Raw genomic sequence first — 17,376 nt, forward strand, 5'->3', positions numbered from 1 at the left:
AATAATTTACAAATTAGAAATAGTTATCAATTCAGACTTAACTTAGGCACCAAATGTTAAACAATAGGTTTCAAAATAAATAAAATGTTACCTTGTTGCTACTTTCTAGTATCTCTGCTTCAGCTTCTCTTAGTCTTCTTCATTTGCTCTTTTTAAAAACTAGTTTCCCTTGGTTTGCACTCAGTGTGCAGTAGGCTCATGCTTACCAACACCCACAACCCAGAAACTCACTTCAACAGGTGAGGTGTAAGCACCTACAGCTGCTGCCGCCCGCCCAGGCAAACCTCCCATGCTTGTTCTGTGTATGTCTTTACAACACGCAAAGCTGATCATTGTGCCGGCTGCTGGGGATCAAACTTAGGGCTTCACACAGCTACAAACTAACTTTCAGCATGATGAACTGGTAGCCACAGTATTTAAAATGGTTCCTAATAAGCTAAGTCTTTTACTTTGCTTTTTGTTCAGTGTAAAAGTAACAAAACCTCACTTTGGAAAATTCAGACAGTGGCAGAAAGTTCAAGTGCAGAGGAGCACAGCGGTTTCTAAGTCTTCTCCCACAGGTGGCTGTTACTCACAATTTAGTCCTCTGGTCCCAGATAATTATTTTTTTTCCAAAGTTCACACTTTATACAGTTATGTGTATTCTGTATCATTTGTTGTCAATCCTGTTTTAAAAGCGTTACAGGGATGGAGAGATGACTCAGTGGTTAAGAGCACTGACTGTTCTTCCAAAGGTTCTAAGTTCAATTCCCAGCAACCACATGGTGGCTCATATCTATATCTAATGGGGTCTGATGTCCTCTTCTGGACTAAAGGTGTACATGCAGATAGAACACTCATACATAAAATAAATAAATAAATAGTTAAAAAAAAAGCTATTAAACATATCATTACATAGCTATATTATTGCTACTTAGTCATCTCATCAACATGAGAAATGTACATTATTTTCTATTTTTGGTTTCTATAAACATTATTATATAAGTATTCTGATGGACAAAAACCTACTTTTTTTTTCCTTTTCTTTTTGGTTTTTAAGACAAAGTCTCATGACAGCTCAGGCTGACCTCCACATGTGATCATCTCGCCTCTGCTTCCCAAATGCTGGGATTACAGGCATGTGTTACCACACCCAGTCTTGGTATATATTTTTGTGCATGAGTGCAGGATAGATCCTAACACAAGTGTTATTCGTTCAAAGATCATATTACATCATCAAGTCATCATCAAAACTGCTTTGAAAAAGAGCATCCTAGTTTGTAAGTTTCATCATTGGCCTATGAAAGCATTAATTCCCAGAACAGTTAACATCAGCAGCTTATATGCACCAGGTACTAGGTATTGTGTATGCATTAGATGAGTTCACCGTACACAACATTATGATGCAGGTGGATTCCAGTCCTAACACTGCAGTTGAGGGCAGTGAGGTACAGAGAAATAAAGGAGCCCAAGTTCACACAGGAAGTAGCACAGTTGGAATTCAACTTCAACTGTTTGATCCATTGTTTTATCAAACATGTTCTTTTTGTTTGGTTTGATTTGGTTTGTATAAGACACTGAGAAAAACATTCTGGTCACACCATTCTACCTACCCAAGGCTGTATATCACCATGCTGCAGACTCTGCAGGATCAATGTGAAACACGTCACCAAGTCTTGATATGAAATCACACCTTGAAAACCAAGTTACACAGAAATCATTTCCACATTTCTACTCATCAAAAGTGTCATTTTAATGACACACACATGAAACAAGGAAAAACCCTGCACTTTTGAAAGGGGGAATTTAAAATTGGGAGGGAAAAAAACCAAAAAGACATAGTTCAGACTGGCAAATAACATTTGGTAGGAACATTAGAAAAAAACAAAACAAAAAAAACCCACAATTTTATTCAGGTATATTTTGATTCACGTAAATACAGTAACATTTTACATTTTTACTTTATTTATTTATTTATTTTTTGTGGGGGTTTCAACACTAGGTTTCTCTGCCTAATCCTGGCTGTCCTGGAACTCGAACTGTAGATCAGGCTAGTCTCAAACTCACAGAGATCTGCCTGCTTCTGCTTCCCACGTGTTAAGATTAAAGGCGTGTGCCAACACTGCCCATCAAGTTTTATATTTTAAAAGGCATGAAAAGCTGGGGTGGTGACACAAACCTCTGTTGTTGCTGGTATTGTTTTTCCTGAGACGATTTCCCTGTGAATATCCGCTGTTCTGGAACTCACTATGTAATCAATCCAGTCTGGCCTTGAACTCAGAGATTCACCTGCCCCTGCCTCTACAGTGCTAGAATTCAATTCCCAGCACCAAGATGGTAGTTCACAACCATCTATAACTAGTTCCAGAGGATCTGAAGCTGCCTTCTGGCCTGTGTAAGCAGGTTGATCTCATGTGGTATACAAACATATTGTAGGCAAAACACCAATACATACAAAATTTAAAAAAAAAACCTTAAACAAACAAACAAAAGCCCACTTAAGTTATGAAGGACACATACTGCTGCTCATTTTGCACCAAAGCTGTTCAGCAAAATCGAGATCCTCCCGCACTGTGATAAGTACAGACCTGTCAACTGCAGCTGCATCATGGTTCACCGCCTGAAAAAGAAGCAAACTTCAGAGAACACTCAGTTTATTTACTTTTAAAGTGAAATAGTTTAAGCTTTAAACACTGTTCTGAGAGCTGTGAAGACACGAACACATACAAAGAGCAATACAAATGCTATTTTCCATAGAATTCCATTTACTAATAAGGAGACATACTTGAATAGAGTAAAATAATAGAGTCTTAAAGTTGTTTTAAATCTGTAATGCCTAACCAGACATGGTGGCAGTGTGTACCCTAAGATCCAGCAGTCAGGAGGCTGAAGCAGAAGTAAAATGAGTTTGAAGCTAGCCTGAGCTACATGGCAGAACTGTGTCTCAAAACAAAAATCAAACACCAAACAAAAACAGCAAAACTATACTGCTTAAAAGTAAGCTTTCAGTTTTGTTTCTACATGAAAATATTGAGTTGCCTTTGTCTCTATTTCCTTTTCATCAGGTGGAAAGTATCTTAGTTTCATAATGCCACATTATGGCATAGTAACAGCATTTATGTTGTGCTCCTCTACCACAGCAATACTATTGCTAACATAACTGTTCCTACTCTCTGTAGCCGAATAACAAAAACAAATACAGGATGCAAGGAGATCTGAGATGCTACAAAATGAAAGGTGGCAGTACACCAAATTTCAAAAGCAAGTGACGTTACTTTCTTTTCTTTTTTTTTTAAATTTTTAAATGATTCTTTTATTTTTATTTTATGTGTATTAGTGTTTTGCCTGCATGAATGTCTGTGTGAGGTTGTCAGATCCTTTATAACTAAAGTTACAGGCAGTTGTGAGAGCTGTTGTATGGGTGCTGGGAATTGAACTTGGGTCCTTTGGAAGAGCAGCTAGTGTTCTGAACCGCTGAGCCATCTCTCCAGCCCACAGGCTAAGATTCTATCTGAGAGTCATTGCTTACCTCTTTTTGTGTGTCTTTTTTTGTAGAATCATCGAATTCATCCAGTCTATTTAAGTCTAGAAAGTAGAAAAAGCTCATTAACTTGATTTTATTTTTCTGCTTCCCATATTATTTCCATCCCAATCCTGTTTTCAAGCAGCAAATGTGAGCAGGAGTACAGAGGCTGTAGCAAACTACCACTGTGGGAGCCCTCCTACAGCTGGAGTGCAGCATAACGGCAGGCATGTGGAGAACACCCAAACGGCTCATCAGTCGTCTACAGTCTCAAACCCACCTGTGCTACACAAATGTCCACACAAACAGTCTCTCTTTCTGCAGTCCCGAAGCCTGATCAAATCTAGGGACTCAAGAACAGTTGGCAAGTGCTCTACCACTGAGCTATATCCCAGGCCCTCTTTTTACTCTTTTTTTTTTGGTATTAAATATCTATCTATCTATCTATCTATCTATCTATCTATCTATCTATCTATCTATCATCTATCAATCATCTATCTATCTATCTATCTATCTATCTATCTATCTATCTATCTATCTATCTATCTATCTATCTATCTATCTATCATACATGTATGCCTGAAGGCCAGAAGAGGGCACCAGACCTCATTACAGATGGTTGTGAGCCACCATGTGGTTGCTAGGAATTGAACTCAGGACCTTTGGAAGAGCAGGCGGGGCTCTTAACCACTGAGTCATTTCTCCCGCCCCCTCTTTTTACTATTGCATTTATTTTGTGACAAAGTCTTACTAAGTTGTCTAGCTTGGCATTGAACGTACTCTGCAGCTCTATCTAACACGTCTCCCGCCTCAGTCTCTCAAGCTAGGCTTATAGGCCTGTGCTGCTAGGCTTGGCTCAAACAAAATCTTATAATTTTAATAACATTTATCTTTGATACTTTAGAACCAAAGCTGTGCCTCCAACTAGATCAGATCACAGCTTCAATGTAGTCTAACTCAAAGCTATATAAAGCCACAGACAACTGATATTTAAATATAGTAAGCATATGCACCCAATTAAAAACAAGGAACAAACAAGAACAGATTATGAAAACAAGCACCATTCAGAAATTCTTGTACAAGTTCAACAGCTGATTTTGTTTCCAGAGGTTCAAGCCATTCGGTTACACCAGTCCTCAAGCCGTCAGCCAAAACCTGTAGAACAATTTAACAGCCAGAAAACATGTTAGCAGAAATCATAGCTTAATTAATAGGGATGTATTTAATAGTATCAATAAGGTAGCTGTTCTTTAAATAAAATTTTTTAGATATATTTATTTTATTGCTTGTATTGAGTGTTTTTTTTTCCCTACATGTATATCTGTGCATCACATAAGTGTTCAGTGCCTTCAGAGTTCAAACGAGGGCATTGGATAAACTGGAAATGGAGTTACAGGTGGTTATGAGGCACCATGTGGGTACTAGGAATCAAACTCAGGTCCTCTGGAAGAGCAACAAGTGCTCTTAACCGATGAGCCTTCTCTCCAGTCCTATGGTAATGGTTCTTGACTACTGACCACTCACTAGGGATAGTGCTTTTGAATGTTACTTAAATCTGGACTAAACTCTCTGAGGCAGATACTACTATTATCCTCATTTGATTGAGGCTAAGAAAACTTGAGTAACTAGATGAAACTCACACAGTGACTAAGAAGCAATACAGGATACACACTCAGCAGGTTGTTACTCTCAACTCTAATGCTATGCACACACTAACGACGTGATCCTGGGTAAATAAAGATAGATTACAGGTGAAAAACAATGAAACCACAAATGTGAAACTGAAAGCAAGTTTAGCCAAACACAATATAATTTGCACACACCAAAACCTAAGCCGAGTCTATAGTAGGGAAGGACGAGGGAGAAGATCAGGAAGGGATGACTCCAGCCAGAGTGAACAAACAGTAGAAAACAGAAGGAAGAGGGCAAAGTCATCAAAAGACCGAGAAACTTCACAAGTTTTGTTTTTGTTTTTGTTTTTTTTGCTTCATATGAGAGATCATATCAACCATTCATTCATTTTGTAACATAAAATGACAGGATCAAGTAGTTAGCAATTCCTTTATTCCTAGAGAAAAGAAAAATGTTTTCAACAGAAAAGAGATCATTTCCTATTTCTAGAGGGTTTATGAAAAAGGTAAAGATAATTTTTTGTTGTTGTTGTTTGTTTTTCGAGACAGGGTTTCTCTGTGTTGCTTTGGAGTCAGTCCCAGAACCAGCTCTTGTAGACCAGGCTGGCCTCGAACTCACAGAGATCCGCCTGTCTGCCTCCCGAGTGCTGTGATTAAAGGCATGCGCCACCACTGCCCAGCCGTAAAGATAATTTTTTATGTGTCAAATTAACTTGGTGGAAATCAGGGATGTTTAACATATTGCTATTTGTAGGATTTTCCAAATCACAAAGAATGGGCCAGTGTAAAATGCCCACAGTGTCTCTATTGAGAAACAATGCATGATCTTGAGGGTGTGTTTGATGGAGGTGAAAGGGCTTTAATTGATTGATTGATTGGTACAGCAAATAAATAAAATATAATTTTAAAAGGCAAAAAAAGAGAGGGGGCAGTCAAAAGGACAAAAAAAAGAGTACAAGGAAAAGAGGACATATGTGCATAAGAATAAAAAAATTTGTATCCATTTATAAAATACAAGGATTGAATTTGAAAAGACTGTAGACACACACAGCCTACACATCTGTGATTCTATGTGAGTGTGTGACGTGTCAGGGGAAAGGATGGCTTAAACATAGTTGTCATATGACCTAGAAATTTCACCAGAGACACAGAAAACATATGTTCCTACAAAAAATTTGTATAAATGTTCATAGCAATATTATTCATAATAGTCAAAAAGTTCAAAAATATTGAAATGTTAATCATCTGATGAAGGGACGATGAGATGCTATTAGACAATTAAAACTAACAAAACCTTATTTTTTTTTTTTTTTGGTTTTTCGAGACAGGGTTTCTCTGTGGCTTTGGAGCCTGTCCTGGAACTAGCTCTTGTAGACCAGGCTGGTCTCGAACTCACAGAGATCCGCCTGCCTCTGCCTCCCGAGTGCTGGGATTAAAGACGTGCGCCACCACCGCCCAGCTAACAAAACCTTATTAAGTAGATTAGAGGTTGACAAAGGCTGACAAGGTTGTGGAGTGAGTACTAAACCACACTACGGATACAGGGTTTCATTTAGGACTGATGAAATGTTTGAAAACTAATTGTGGGGGCTGGAAAGGTGGCTCAATGGTTAAGAGCACTGGCTTCTCTTCCAGAGGACCCAAGTTCAATTCCCAGGACTGACATGGCAGTTCACAACTATGTGTAACTCCAGTTCCAGGGGATACAACACCCTCACACAGGCATACATGCAGACAAGACACCAATGCACATAAAATAAAAAAAAATAAATAAATAAAAAATTAAAAAAAAAACCAACAGCAATGAAAACCTAATTGTGGTGATGACTTGTATTATTCTGTCAGCCAAGTAGAAAGGTGAAGAATGTGGGAAGCTACTAAGTGGAGCCCCTTTCATTTTGAGGACAACTGCCACATGAGTAACTACCCAAGTTGTCTAGAGTATGATGAAATATAACATTCTTTTTTTTTTTTTTTTTTTTGGTTTTTGAGACAGGTTTTTCTGTGTAGCTTTGGAGCCTATCCTGGAACTCCCTCTGTAGACCAGGCTGGCCTCGAACCCACAGAGATCCGCCTGCCTCTGCCTCCCAAGTGCTGGAATTAAAGGTGTGCGCCACCACCGGGCCTGATAATGTGTAATTCAATGAAAGAAATTCCAGAAGGATACTCACAAGGAGAAATTTCAGTTCTCTGTGGAGATGATTCAAACAACCTCTGGGCTCTCCTGATTGTACTCTGATATTCTAAAAAGTATCAAAGACCATCAGTTTTCATTGGCAACCTCATCTTTTCTGTCCAAGAGTCATTGTGACTTGTATTTCAATTACATGTTTTATAAAGCACCAGTAAGTTAAATCAGGTTTACACCATGCTCAAAACATCTTACCCTGAGATCTTACAGATCCAGTCATTCTGATACACAACCTGAACGAGGCCACTGCCCTCCTCTGTACCATGAAGATGGAAAAACTGCCTCCCTCACATGCCTTTCCTCAAGAGCACAGGTGGAAGAAATTTTAAATAAATAGCTCCAAACTTGATACTCAGCATTATGACACATTGAAAACGAAGTTCCAATAAATCACTCTATTAGACTCCTAAGTAAACCAGCACACAAGTCTAGCCAAAAGATATAGCTTTACAACCTAAGTCCTTAAAAACAAGTAAGTAAATTCCTACTACAGGAGAAGAAAACACAAATAGAATTACCCACAATCCTACCCTTCAAGAGAACGATTGTTAATACTATGCATACTTCTGGGCATAATTTTTTTTTAACAAAATATATTGACATCCACAGTTGTACATGTTATGTATATACACTTCTTTTAAACTTTTGTTTATTATTTCCTATTCTTTTAAAATACCTTTCCCTATACTACACAGTCTAGGGATTGGATGTAGGCAAGTACTTTACCTCTGAGCTATATCCCCAGCCCTAGATTTTTTTTTTCCAGCCCTAGATTTTTAAAACATACATTTTTCTCTTCGAGATAGGATTTTGTGTGTGTGTGTGTCATCTTGGCTGTCCTAGAATTAGCTATGTATACCACTCTGGTCTCAAACTCACAGAGATCTGCTTGTCTCTGCCTCCCAAGTGCTGGAATTAAAGGCATGCACCACCATCAGATCCCGACAAGACAGAGTTTCTTTGTGTGTAGTCTTGGTTGTCCTGGTACTTGCTCTGTAGACCAAAGTGGTCTAGAACTCAGAGATCCACCTGCCTCTACCTCTGAGTGTTGGGATTAAAGGCGGCCCCACCACCGCCCCATGATTTTTTTTTTTTTTTTTTTTTTTTTGGTTTTTTGAGGAGACAGGGTTTCACTGTAGTTTTAGAGCCTGTCCTGGAACTAGCTCTTGTAGACCAAGCTGGGCTCGAACGCACAAAGATCCGCCTGCCTCTGCCTCCTGAGTGCTGGGATTAAAGGCATGCCCCACCACCACCCGGCTTAAAACATGATTTTTAGAGCCTGCAAAAGAGCCAAACCTGGTGCTGCAGGTCTATAATCCCAGCTACTCTGGATGCTAAATCAAGAAGTCACAAATTGCCGGGCGGTGGTGGCACACGCCTATAATCCCAGCACTTGGGAGGCAGAGGCAGGAGTTGCCTGTTGAGACCCTGGGAGCCAGCCAAGGTTTCTAAGTGTACAGCCTAACACCAGTCAGTGTCATACAGCATTAGCAATAAACACGTAGACCACTCAGGAGCTTAAAGAGAAGACAGGTCCATTCCTACCAGAGTTGCAGTGGAAGACAGGGGAGGGGTTTGAAGAATCTCATCCACAGGACTCCAGGAAAGATCCAAAGTGACTGTAGTTTGTGACGGGGTGACAACATCATCCAAGTCAGTGGACTTAAAGAGTTCATATTGGGCAAATCCTCTGGCTGTTACCTGAAGACAAGTCACAGGAAGATCATTAGCAACAACTTCATATGACCAAACCATTATCAAAACCACCTTGATGTGTGTCCCAAAAGAAAAAAAAAAAAGCACTATATATCACACTGTCACCCCAAATGAAAATATAAGACAATTTTGTTGTTGTTTTTCTTTTTCAAGACAGGGTTTCTCTGTGTAACCCTAGCTGTCTCGGAACTAGCTCTTGCCCCCCCCCCTTTTTTTTGGTTTTTCGAGACAGGGTTTCTCTGTAGCTTTGATGCCTGTCCCAGAACTAGCTCTTGTAGACCAGGCTGGCCTCGAACTCACAGAGATTCGCCTGCCTCTGCCTCCCAAGTGCTGGGATTAAAGGCGGGCGACACCACTGCCTAGTTTATAAGACAATTCTTTTAACCAACAAATATTGTACATATATATTATGTGGGTATTCTGTCTAAGGAGTCTGCCACCTTGAATCTCAAGCACAGATTTTAGTGCTTCAGCACGATTCTATAGCCAACCTAAAGATACCAAAGAATAACTGTGCCCTGGCTGATATAAAATAAATACAAATACTCTGACAAGAGGAACGTCTAGTCATAGTGAGAAGAAAGCTGTTATGCTAGGAGGCAGATCAATCGAGCTCTGTGTAAGTAGATAACAAGACAAATACTCACAGCAGACAAGTGATGTCTTTTCTTGTGTGAATTTTTTAGATTTTCCAGATCTTCAGAGTAATTTTTGTCAGCTACAAAACATGAAATGAAAAAAAAGGGGAAAGATTTAATTCCAAATTATAAAATTATATTGGACAGTGGTAACTCAGACCTTTAATCCCAGCACTCAAGAGGCAGACCTCTTTGAGTTTGAGGACAGCTTGGTCTATAGAGGGAGTTCCAAGATAACCAGTGTTACATAGTGAGATCTTGTCTCAAAACAAACAAACAAACAAAACCTGGTGTAGGAGGTCCTTCTGTTTGTGTGTTGCTTTCATTGGTTAATGAATAAAGACACTGCTTTGGGCCTGATAGGGCAGAACTTAGGTAGGCAGAAAAGACAGAACTGAATACTGGGAGGAAGAGAGCAGAGTCAGGGAGAAGTCATGGATCCTCCGCTTAAGAGGGACGCTGGTTAGAATCTTTCCCTGGTAAGCCACTGCCACATGGCACTATACAGATTAATAGAAATGAGTTCAATCAAGATGTGAGAGTTAGCCAATAAGAGCTAGAGATAATGGGCCAAGCAGTGATTTAATTAATACAATTTCTGTGTGGTTATTTTGGGGCTAAGCTAGCCAGGCGGCCAGGACAAACAAGTAGCTCCTTCCCTTGCAACAAACACCCCAAACCCAAAACAAAGTGTTAAATAGAGAAAGAAAGGGGAGTTGGTTGGGTGGGTGGTGGGGAGGGGGTCTGTTCTGGGAGGAGTTGGGGGAGGTGAAACTATTATTAGAATATATTACATGAAAAAATTTTTATTAAAAAAAGAAAATGGAATTAACTGGGCATGGTGACACATGTCTTTAATCCTAGCACTCAAGAGACAGACTCAAATAAGCAGTTAAGAACAGTGGCTGTTCTTCCAGAAGACCTAGGTTCAATTCCCAGCACCCACATGGCAGCTTATAACTGTCTATAACTCCAGTTCCAGGGGATCTGACACCTTCAGATAGACAGACAGACATGCAGGCCAAACATGCAAGTACATTAACTAAAAATAAGTTATAAAAAAGAAATAGAGGCAGGTGAATCCCTGTTCATTCCAACACTCTAGTCTATGTACTAAGTTCAGGCCCACCAGGGCTACACAGTAAAACCTTGTCTCAAAAAAGAAAAGAATAGGGGCTGGTGAGATGGTTTAGTAGTTAAGAGAACTGGCTGTTCTTCCAGAGGACCTGGTTTCAATTCCCAGCACCCACGTGGCAGCTCACAGCTGTCTGTAGTTCCAGTTTCAAGGGATTTAATACCTTCATGAACATAAAATAAATAAATTTTAAAAAAGAATATATTTAAAGTCCAATATGGAAACTCACATCTAGAATCTTAGCTACTCAGGAGGCTGAGCAGAAGGATACTGAATTTGAACTCAGACTGTGCTATAAGCAACAAACAAACAATATATCTAATGTATAAGCAATAAAAATATATAATATAGATTTAGAGAATAAATATAAAATATATGATAACATAATAAAATATATAATATATAAGCAATAAGCAAACAACAAATGGGCACACACAAAAATAAATGGAAAATAAATAGCCAGGCACACTGGCATGGACTTGTAGTCTCAATTGGAGGGTGAGCCGGATGGTGGTGGCACACACCCTTAATCCCAGCACTCAGGAGGCAGAGGCAGGCGGATCCCTGTGAGTTCGAGGCCAGCCTGGTCTACAAGAGCTAGTTCCAGGACAGGCACCAAAAACTACAGAGAAACCCTGTCTCGAAAATCAAAAAAAAAAAAAAAAAAAAAAAAAAGTACAAATTAAACCTAAACAAAGCATCAGAACATGTCGAGACTTTCAGGAGTTCTGACCTCCTCCCTGATGATAAGCACAAACTCAATGTTCCACGTTACACTTCCCTCCTACATGAAAGCTCAGGAATACCACAAAACAACTATGCAAATAAATATACCAAGACTGAGCACTCACCTTTACAAGTGACCACATATAAGACAACTCCTGTAATGATGTCATTTGCTGTGATGAGCTCAGCTCCTAGCCAACAGGTACCTTCAGGATCTGAACTGTCACATCTCACCCAAAGAGGAGGAAGAGCAGTAACTGGCTGCTTAATCTTCAAATGGGTCATATTAGGATTGTGAGCCATGGTGTAAAGCCCAATTAGTTGCCTTGAAAACAACGGATAGGAGAACCAATTATAAAATAACAATCACATGCTATCTTTGAAGCTCAAAGTGTGGCCCAGTGGTAGATCACATGCTCAGTACCACCCCGTGCCCTACTTTTCTATTTTTTAATTTAAAAAAGATAAGTGAAGGGCTGGAGAGATGGCTCAGAGGTTAAAAGCATTGCCTGCTCTTCCAAAGGTCCTGAGTTCAATTCCCAGCAACCACATGGTGGTTCACAACCATCTGTAATGAGATCTGGTACCCTCTTCTGGTGTGCAGGCATACATGCAGACAGAACATTGTATACATAATAAAAAAATAAATCTTAAAAAGAAAGAAAAAGAAAAGAAGAGAAAAATGATAATGTAGACATATCAAAACATGAACAACTGGTAAATGTGCATTAAGGTATCGAGAAGTCAAAGGTATAGACCACTCAAAATTAAAAGTCAACTAAAAATGAAGCTTAAACTTCTATTTTTCAAGAGATAGAAACAATTTACTATTAGATATTCAAAAAGGAAATTTCTAAGGCATTGGACTTTAAGAAATAAGCACAAAAATCTTAAGACAGTAGTATGAAAGGCACAAAGAAATAGAAAACCAAGAAACGATAGGACCAGGAGACAGCTCAGTTGATAAACGTGCTTGCCTTGCAAACATAAGAACCCGAGTTCCATCTTCAGAACCCATGTTAAACACACGTACACACACGGGACTGGACAGCTTATGGGTTAAGAGCACTTGTTGCTCTGCCGGAGGATCCGAGTTTGATTCCCAGCTGTCATGTCCCGTAGTTCATAACTGCCTTTAATTCCAGCTCCAGGGGAATCTGACTACCTTTTGAACTCCACAGGGACCCACATGCATGTGGCATATGCATACAAATATGTTATGTATGTGTGTATATATATATATATATAAATTAAAAATATAAATAGAAACAAAAATTGGGTGTGGATGATTTGTGCACTTATTAATCCCAGCACTGGAGGGGGAAAACAGGAGGATCCTGGAAACAGGTCAGTCCTCCTAGCCAATTTGTCAAATTCTAGGCCATAAAAGGCACTGGACTACATTTAAGAAACAGCACTTGAGGGCTGGAGACTTGGCTCAGTGGTTAAGAGCATTGCCTGCTCTTCCAAAGGTCCTGAGTTCAAATCCCAGCAACCACATGGTAGTTTACAATCATCTGTAATGAGGTCTGGTGCCCTCTTCTGGCCTGCAGGCATACATGCAGACAGAATATTGTATACATAATAAATGAATAAATATAAAAAAAAAGAAAAAAAAAGAAACAGCACTTGAAGTTGTTTTCTGGCCTGCATATCCAAGGGTATTTCTTCCCACATGAACACACACACACACACTCACAAATAACCCAAACATATTAGCAGAAGAGAAAAGAGGCCACGTTATGACTATAGTCCAAAAAGTCAGGGGAAAAAACTCATTAACCAGCATAAAAAAGTTCATTTTTTTTTTATTTTTAGTTTTTAAAAGATTTATTTATTTATTATGTATACAGTATTCTCAGTGTTCTGTCTGCATGTATGTCTGCGGCCAGAAGAGGGCATCAGATCTCTCTACCGATGGTTGTGAACCACCATGCAGTTGCTGGGAATTGAACTCAGGACCTTTGGAAGAACAGACAATGCTCTTAACTGCTGAGCTATCTCTCCATCCCCCAATGTTAGGATTCTTAAGACTCTATCCTCCAGAATTCCTTGAAGGCAAAGACTTCGGTTTGCAGGCGGCAAGGGCCTGGATGGAGGCCACAACGTATATATACAGCAGGAAAGCAAGAAAAGAAACTTAAAAGGCAAACAAGCATATTCTGGAAGCACACTGATTTCTTGGACATTATAATTCATGCTGTGTACGACAGGTGCCCAGGATATACCCAGAGCTATAGTCATTGTGACACCTAGAAACATTTCTGAATAGTTTGAATGCCAACTTAGTAGCACCCCCTGATGGAAAACCTCTGGAGTTAGAAAAATGAAGGCTCCTGTGCATCAGGCATGGATTTAACCATGAACGCAATGAAGAACCTATACAGGATTTTTAAGTATTGAAGCAATACAACCATGCTTTCTAAAAAAAATCATTCAATTTTATTTTATTTTTTATTTTATTTTTTTAAAGATTTATTCATTTATTAAGTATACAGTATTCTGTCTGCATGTATGCCTACAGGCCAGAAGAGGGCACCAGATCTTACTACAGATGGTTCTGAGCCTCCATGTGGTTGCTGGGTATTGAACTCAGGACCTCTGGAAGAGCAGTCAATGCTCTTAACCACTGAGCCATCTCTCCAGCCCAAAATCATCCAATTTTAAAAAGATAACTCTGGCCGGGCGGTGGTGGCGCACGCCTTTAATCCCAGCACTCGGGAGGCAGAGGCAGGTGGATCTCTGTGAGTTCGAGACCAGCCTGGTCTACAAGAGCTAGGTCCAGGACAGGCTCCAAAACTACAGAGAAACCCTGTCTCGAAAAACCAAAAAAATAAATAAATAAATAAAAAATAAAAAGATAACTCTGGTAGTAGGGAAAAAGAGAAACTGGGCTAGATTCAAAGCAAACAATTAGGAAGCCACAGTTTTACAGGTCACGTTCAGGATACCTATGGGATATCTCAATAGGGCTATCCTTGGAGAGCTAGGCATACAGATATCAAGGAAGGCACATACTTTAGGGTTAGGTGCAGTTTTTTTTAATTAATTAATTAATTTATTTATTTATTACATATATAATATTCTGTCTGTGTGCATGCCTGAAGGCCAGAAGAGGGCACCAGACCTCATTACAGATGGTTGTGAGGCACCAAGTGGTTGCTTGGAATTGAACTCAGGACCTTTGGAAGAGCAGGCAATGCTCTTAACCACTGAGCCCTCTCTCCAGCCCCTAGGTGCAGTTTTTCAATGTCTGTAAGAATGGTGAAAGTTACAGAGTTTTTTTCCCTTTTGAGTAAGGGTCTCATGTAGCCAAGTCTGCTGAAAACTTATTTAGTAGTAAAGGATGACCTTGAACTTCTGACCCTCCTCCTTCTGTCTCCCAAGTGCTAGAATTAAAGGTGTGTGTCACCATTTGTGGTTTTATCCAGTGCTGGGGCTCAAATCTAGGGCTCCATGTATGCTAATCAAACAGTCTACACACAGAGCTACCTCCTCAGCCCCAACAATATTTCAATTTAAATCCTCTCTTCTATTTCCAAAACAAACAAAAAACTTACCTTGCTCTCCCAACTGGCAAGGCCAGTGGCCTAACACTTTCACCAGTAGAGAAATCAGAAATAGCAGTTTCTTCAGCCTGTGGCTCTTCAACATGACTTGTTTCTTCCTTCTCCAAAAGCTTTAAAAATATTATAATTTAATCAGATCCAAGAATCAATTTTTTTCTGTGCTAGGAAATGATGCTAAAGAGATGGCTCCGTATTTAAGAACACTGACACTGGAGTTATACCCAGTAGGGAGCTACCACGTGGATGCTGCAAACCAAACCCTTTCCTCCTAACGACTGAGCCATCTCTCCAGCTCCCAAAGATATTGATTGTAGTTGCTACTTGTAAAGGAAGCACCTGATGACATTAGAAAAATGCTCTAGTCAAATCCAGGGAAGGCTTCTGGCGCACCCTAGTGGCCATTCTGGAAACAACTGTGAATCAGCCTTGGGGAAAGGAGGGACAAAAGCCCCATTTTCTGAGTACCAATAAATGGAAATGAGGTTTAAAAAAAAAAAAGAAAGAAAAATGCTCTAGCATGCACAGTATGATAAGCTAAAGGTAAAATACCACAAAAGACCCCCCAGATATTTAGATATTTTCATTTCCTACCTGGAACAAACTGCTTGTGGGATATGTGCTTAGAGTACACAGCCTTCAATTTTACCTTTTATTTATTTGGACACAAGGTCCACATGCTGGGATTACAGGTATATAGTACCACACCCAGCCATAGGCCTCATTTTTTTCTGTTTGTTTTTCGAGACAGGGTTTCTCTGTAGCTCTGGCTGTCCTGAAACTCACTTTGCAGATCAGGCTGGCCTCAAACTCAGAGATTCGCCTACCCCTGACTCCTGTTGGGGTTAGAAGTGTGCATAACACCACTGTCTGACTTAGCCCTCACCTTTTTTACCTGGCTGTCCTGAACTCTATTTGTAGACCAGGCCGGCCTTGAACTCAGAGATCCGCCTGCCCCTGTCTCCGAGTGCTGGGATTAAAGGCGTGCACCACCACCGCCCGGCTTCAAGTCTCACTTTTTAAAAAAATTCGTGTTTTATGTATATTGGTGTTTTGCCCACATGTATGTCTCTGTGAGGGTATACAATCCCCTGAAACAGGAGCCATAGACAGTTGTGAGCTGCCACATGGGTGCTGGGAATTGAACCTAGGTCCTCCAGAAGAGTAGCTAGTGCTATTAAACACTGAGCCATCTCTCCAGACCCTAGCCTTCACTTTTTTGGGGGGGAAGTGAGGAGGGTATTTCAAGACAGGGCTTCTCTGTACAGCAGTCCTGGCTGTCCTGGAGTTCTCTTTGTTGACCAGGCTGGCCTTAAACTCACTGAGATTGGCCCGCCTCTGCCTCCCGAGTGCTGGGATTAAAGACGTGTACCACCACCAACTGGCTGCTAGCCCTCACTTTTTACACTTATTGTTTTTAGGAATGCCAGCTCTCATTAGTGTTACAGGATCTAATAGCTATGTCTGTACGGTGGTTACATGACTTTGGTTTTGACGACAATGACAGTAAGAGTATTTCCTGAGTTATTAGTGTATTTTAGGCACCATTTTAATTTCCCCATTATTATCCATAAAAATCATGAGCTAGACACTATTAGTATCCTTGTTTTATAGATGGAAAAAAACTGAAATTAACAAAAAACTAAATCACTTGCCAGAACCACATAGCTACTAAATGGGGGCGGGGAGATTAACATTTGACCTAGATGTACACACACAAAAAAACAATACAGGAGTAATTATAGCAGTTCTTAGTTCATGTATGGATGCTTTGCCAGCATGTATGTCTGTGCATCAAGGGTGCACAGTGCCCATGATTGCCCAGGAGGGAGCCAGATCTCCTGGAACTAGGGTTATGGAAGGTTGTGAGCTGCCATGTGGATGCCGGTATCTGAACCTAAGTCCTCTGCAAAAACAGCCAGTACTCTTAACTGGCTATCGACTTTTTGCCGTCTGAAGGCATCATGGGTCACCAGCAACTCAACCGGAGTCACCCACAGAAGTTCAGCCAGGGTTCTTGCTCCTGCCATATCTGCTCTAACCACCATGGTCTGATCTGGAAATATGGGCTGAACATGTGTCTCAGTGTTTCCGTCAGTACATGAAGGACATAGGCTTTATTAAGTTGTACTAAGTGACCTTGAATGGATTTTTCAAGACTGTCTACCCAGTGAAACAGATCATGCTAGCCTTTGTACGAATAAAAAAAAGTGAAGACCTTCAAAAAAAATAAATAAACAAAAAAGCACAACTGAGCTATCTCTCTGGCTC

General features: G+C 40.1%; 1 protein-coding gene and 1 pseudogene across 2 annotated transcripts in view; one reads left to right on the forward strand and one right to left on the reverse strand.

Moving 5' to 3' along the window:
- Zwilch (zwilch kinetochore protein) overlaps positions 1-17,376 on the reverse strand; it is a 38,774-nt gene that overhangs the window by 15,343 nt on the left and 6,055 nt on the right. Inside the window, exons 4-12 of one of the 2 annotated variants that reach the window (XM_057767136.1) lie at positions 15,100-15,218; positions 11,665-11,864; positions 9,688-9,758; positions 8,870-9,025; positions 7,305-7,376; positions 4,564-4,657; positions 3,509-3,564; positions 2,500-2,599; positions 1,593-1,672 (exon numbers count right to left, since the gene is read on the reverse strand). In XM_057767136.1, coding sequence (XP_057623119.1) covers positions 1,593-1,672; positions 2,500-2,599; positions 3,509-3,564; positions 4,564-4,657; positions 7,305-7,376; positions 8,870-9,025; positions 9,688-9,758; positions 11,665-11,864; positions 15,100-15,218 — 948 coding nt within the window. The remainder of the gene's footprint in view (positions 1-1,592; positions 1,673-2,499; positions 2,600-3,508; positions 3,565-4,563; positions 4,658-7,304; positions 7,377-8,869; positions 9,026-9,687; positions 9,759-11,664; positions 11,865-15,099; positions 15,219-17,376) is intronic. The other variant, XM_057767137.1, reaches the window with a different exon arrangement.
- Positions 17,070-17,239, forward strand: LOC130872606 (40S ribosomal protein S29-like; annotated as a pseudogene).

Source organism: Chionomys nivalis, chromosome 4 (genome assembly GCF_950005125.1).
Source record: "Chionomys nivalis chromosome 4, mChiNiv1.1, whole genome shotgun sequence".
Lineage (NCBI taxonomy): Eukaryota > Metazoa > Chordata > Mammalia > Rodentia > Cricetidae > Chionomys > Chionomys nivalis.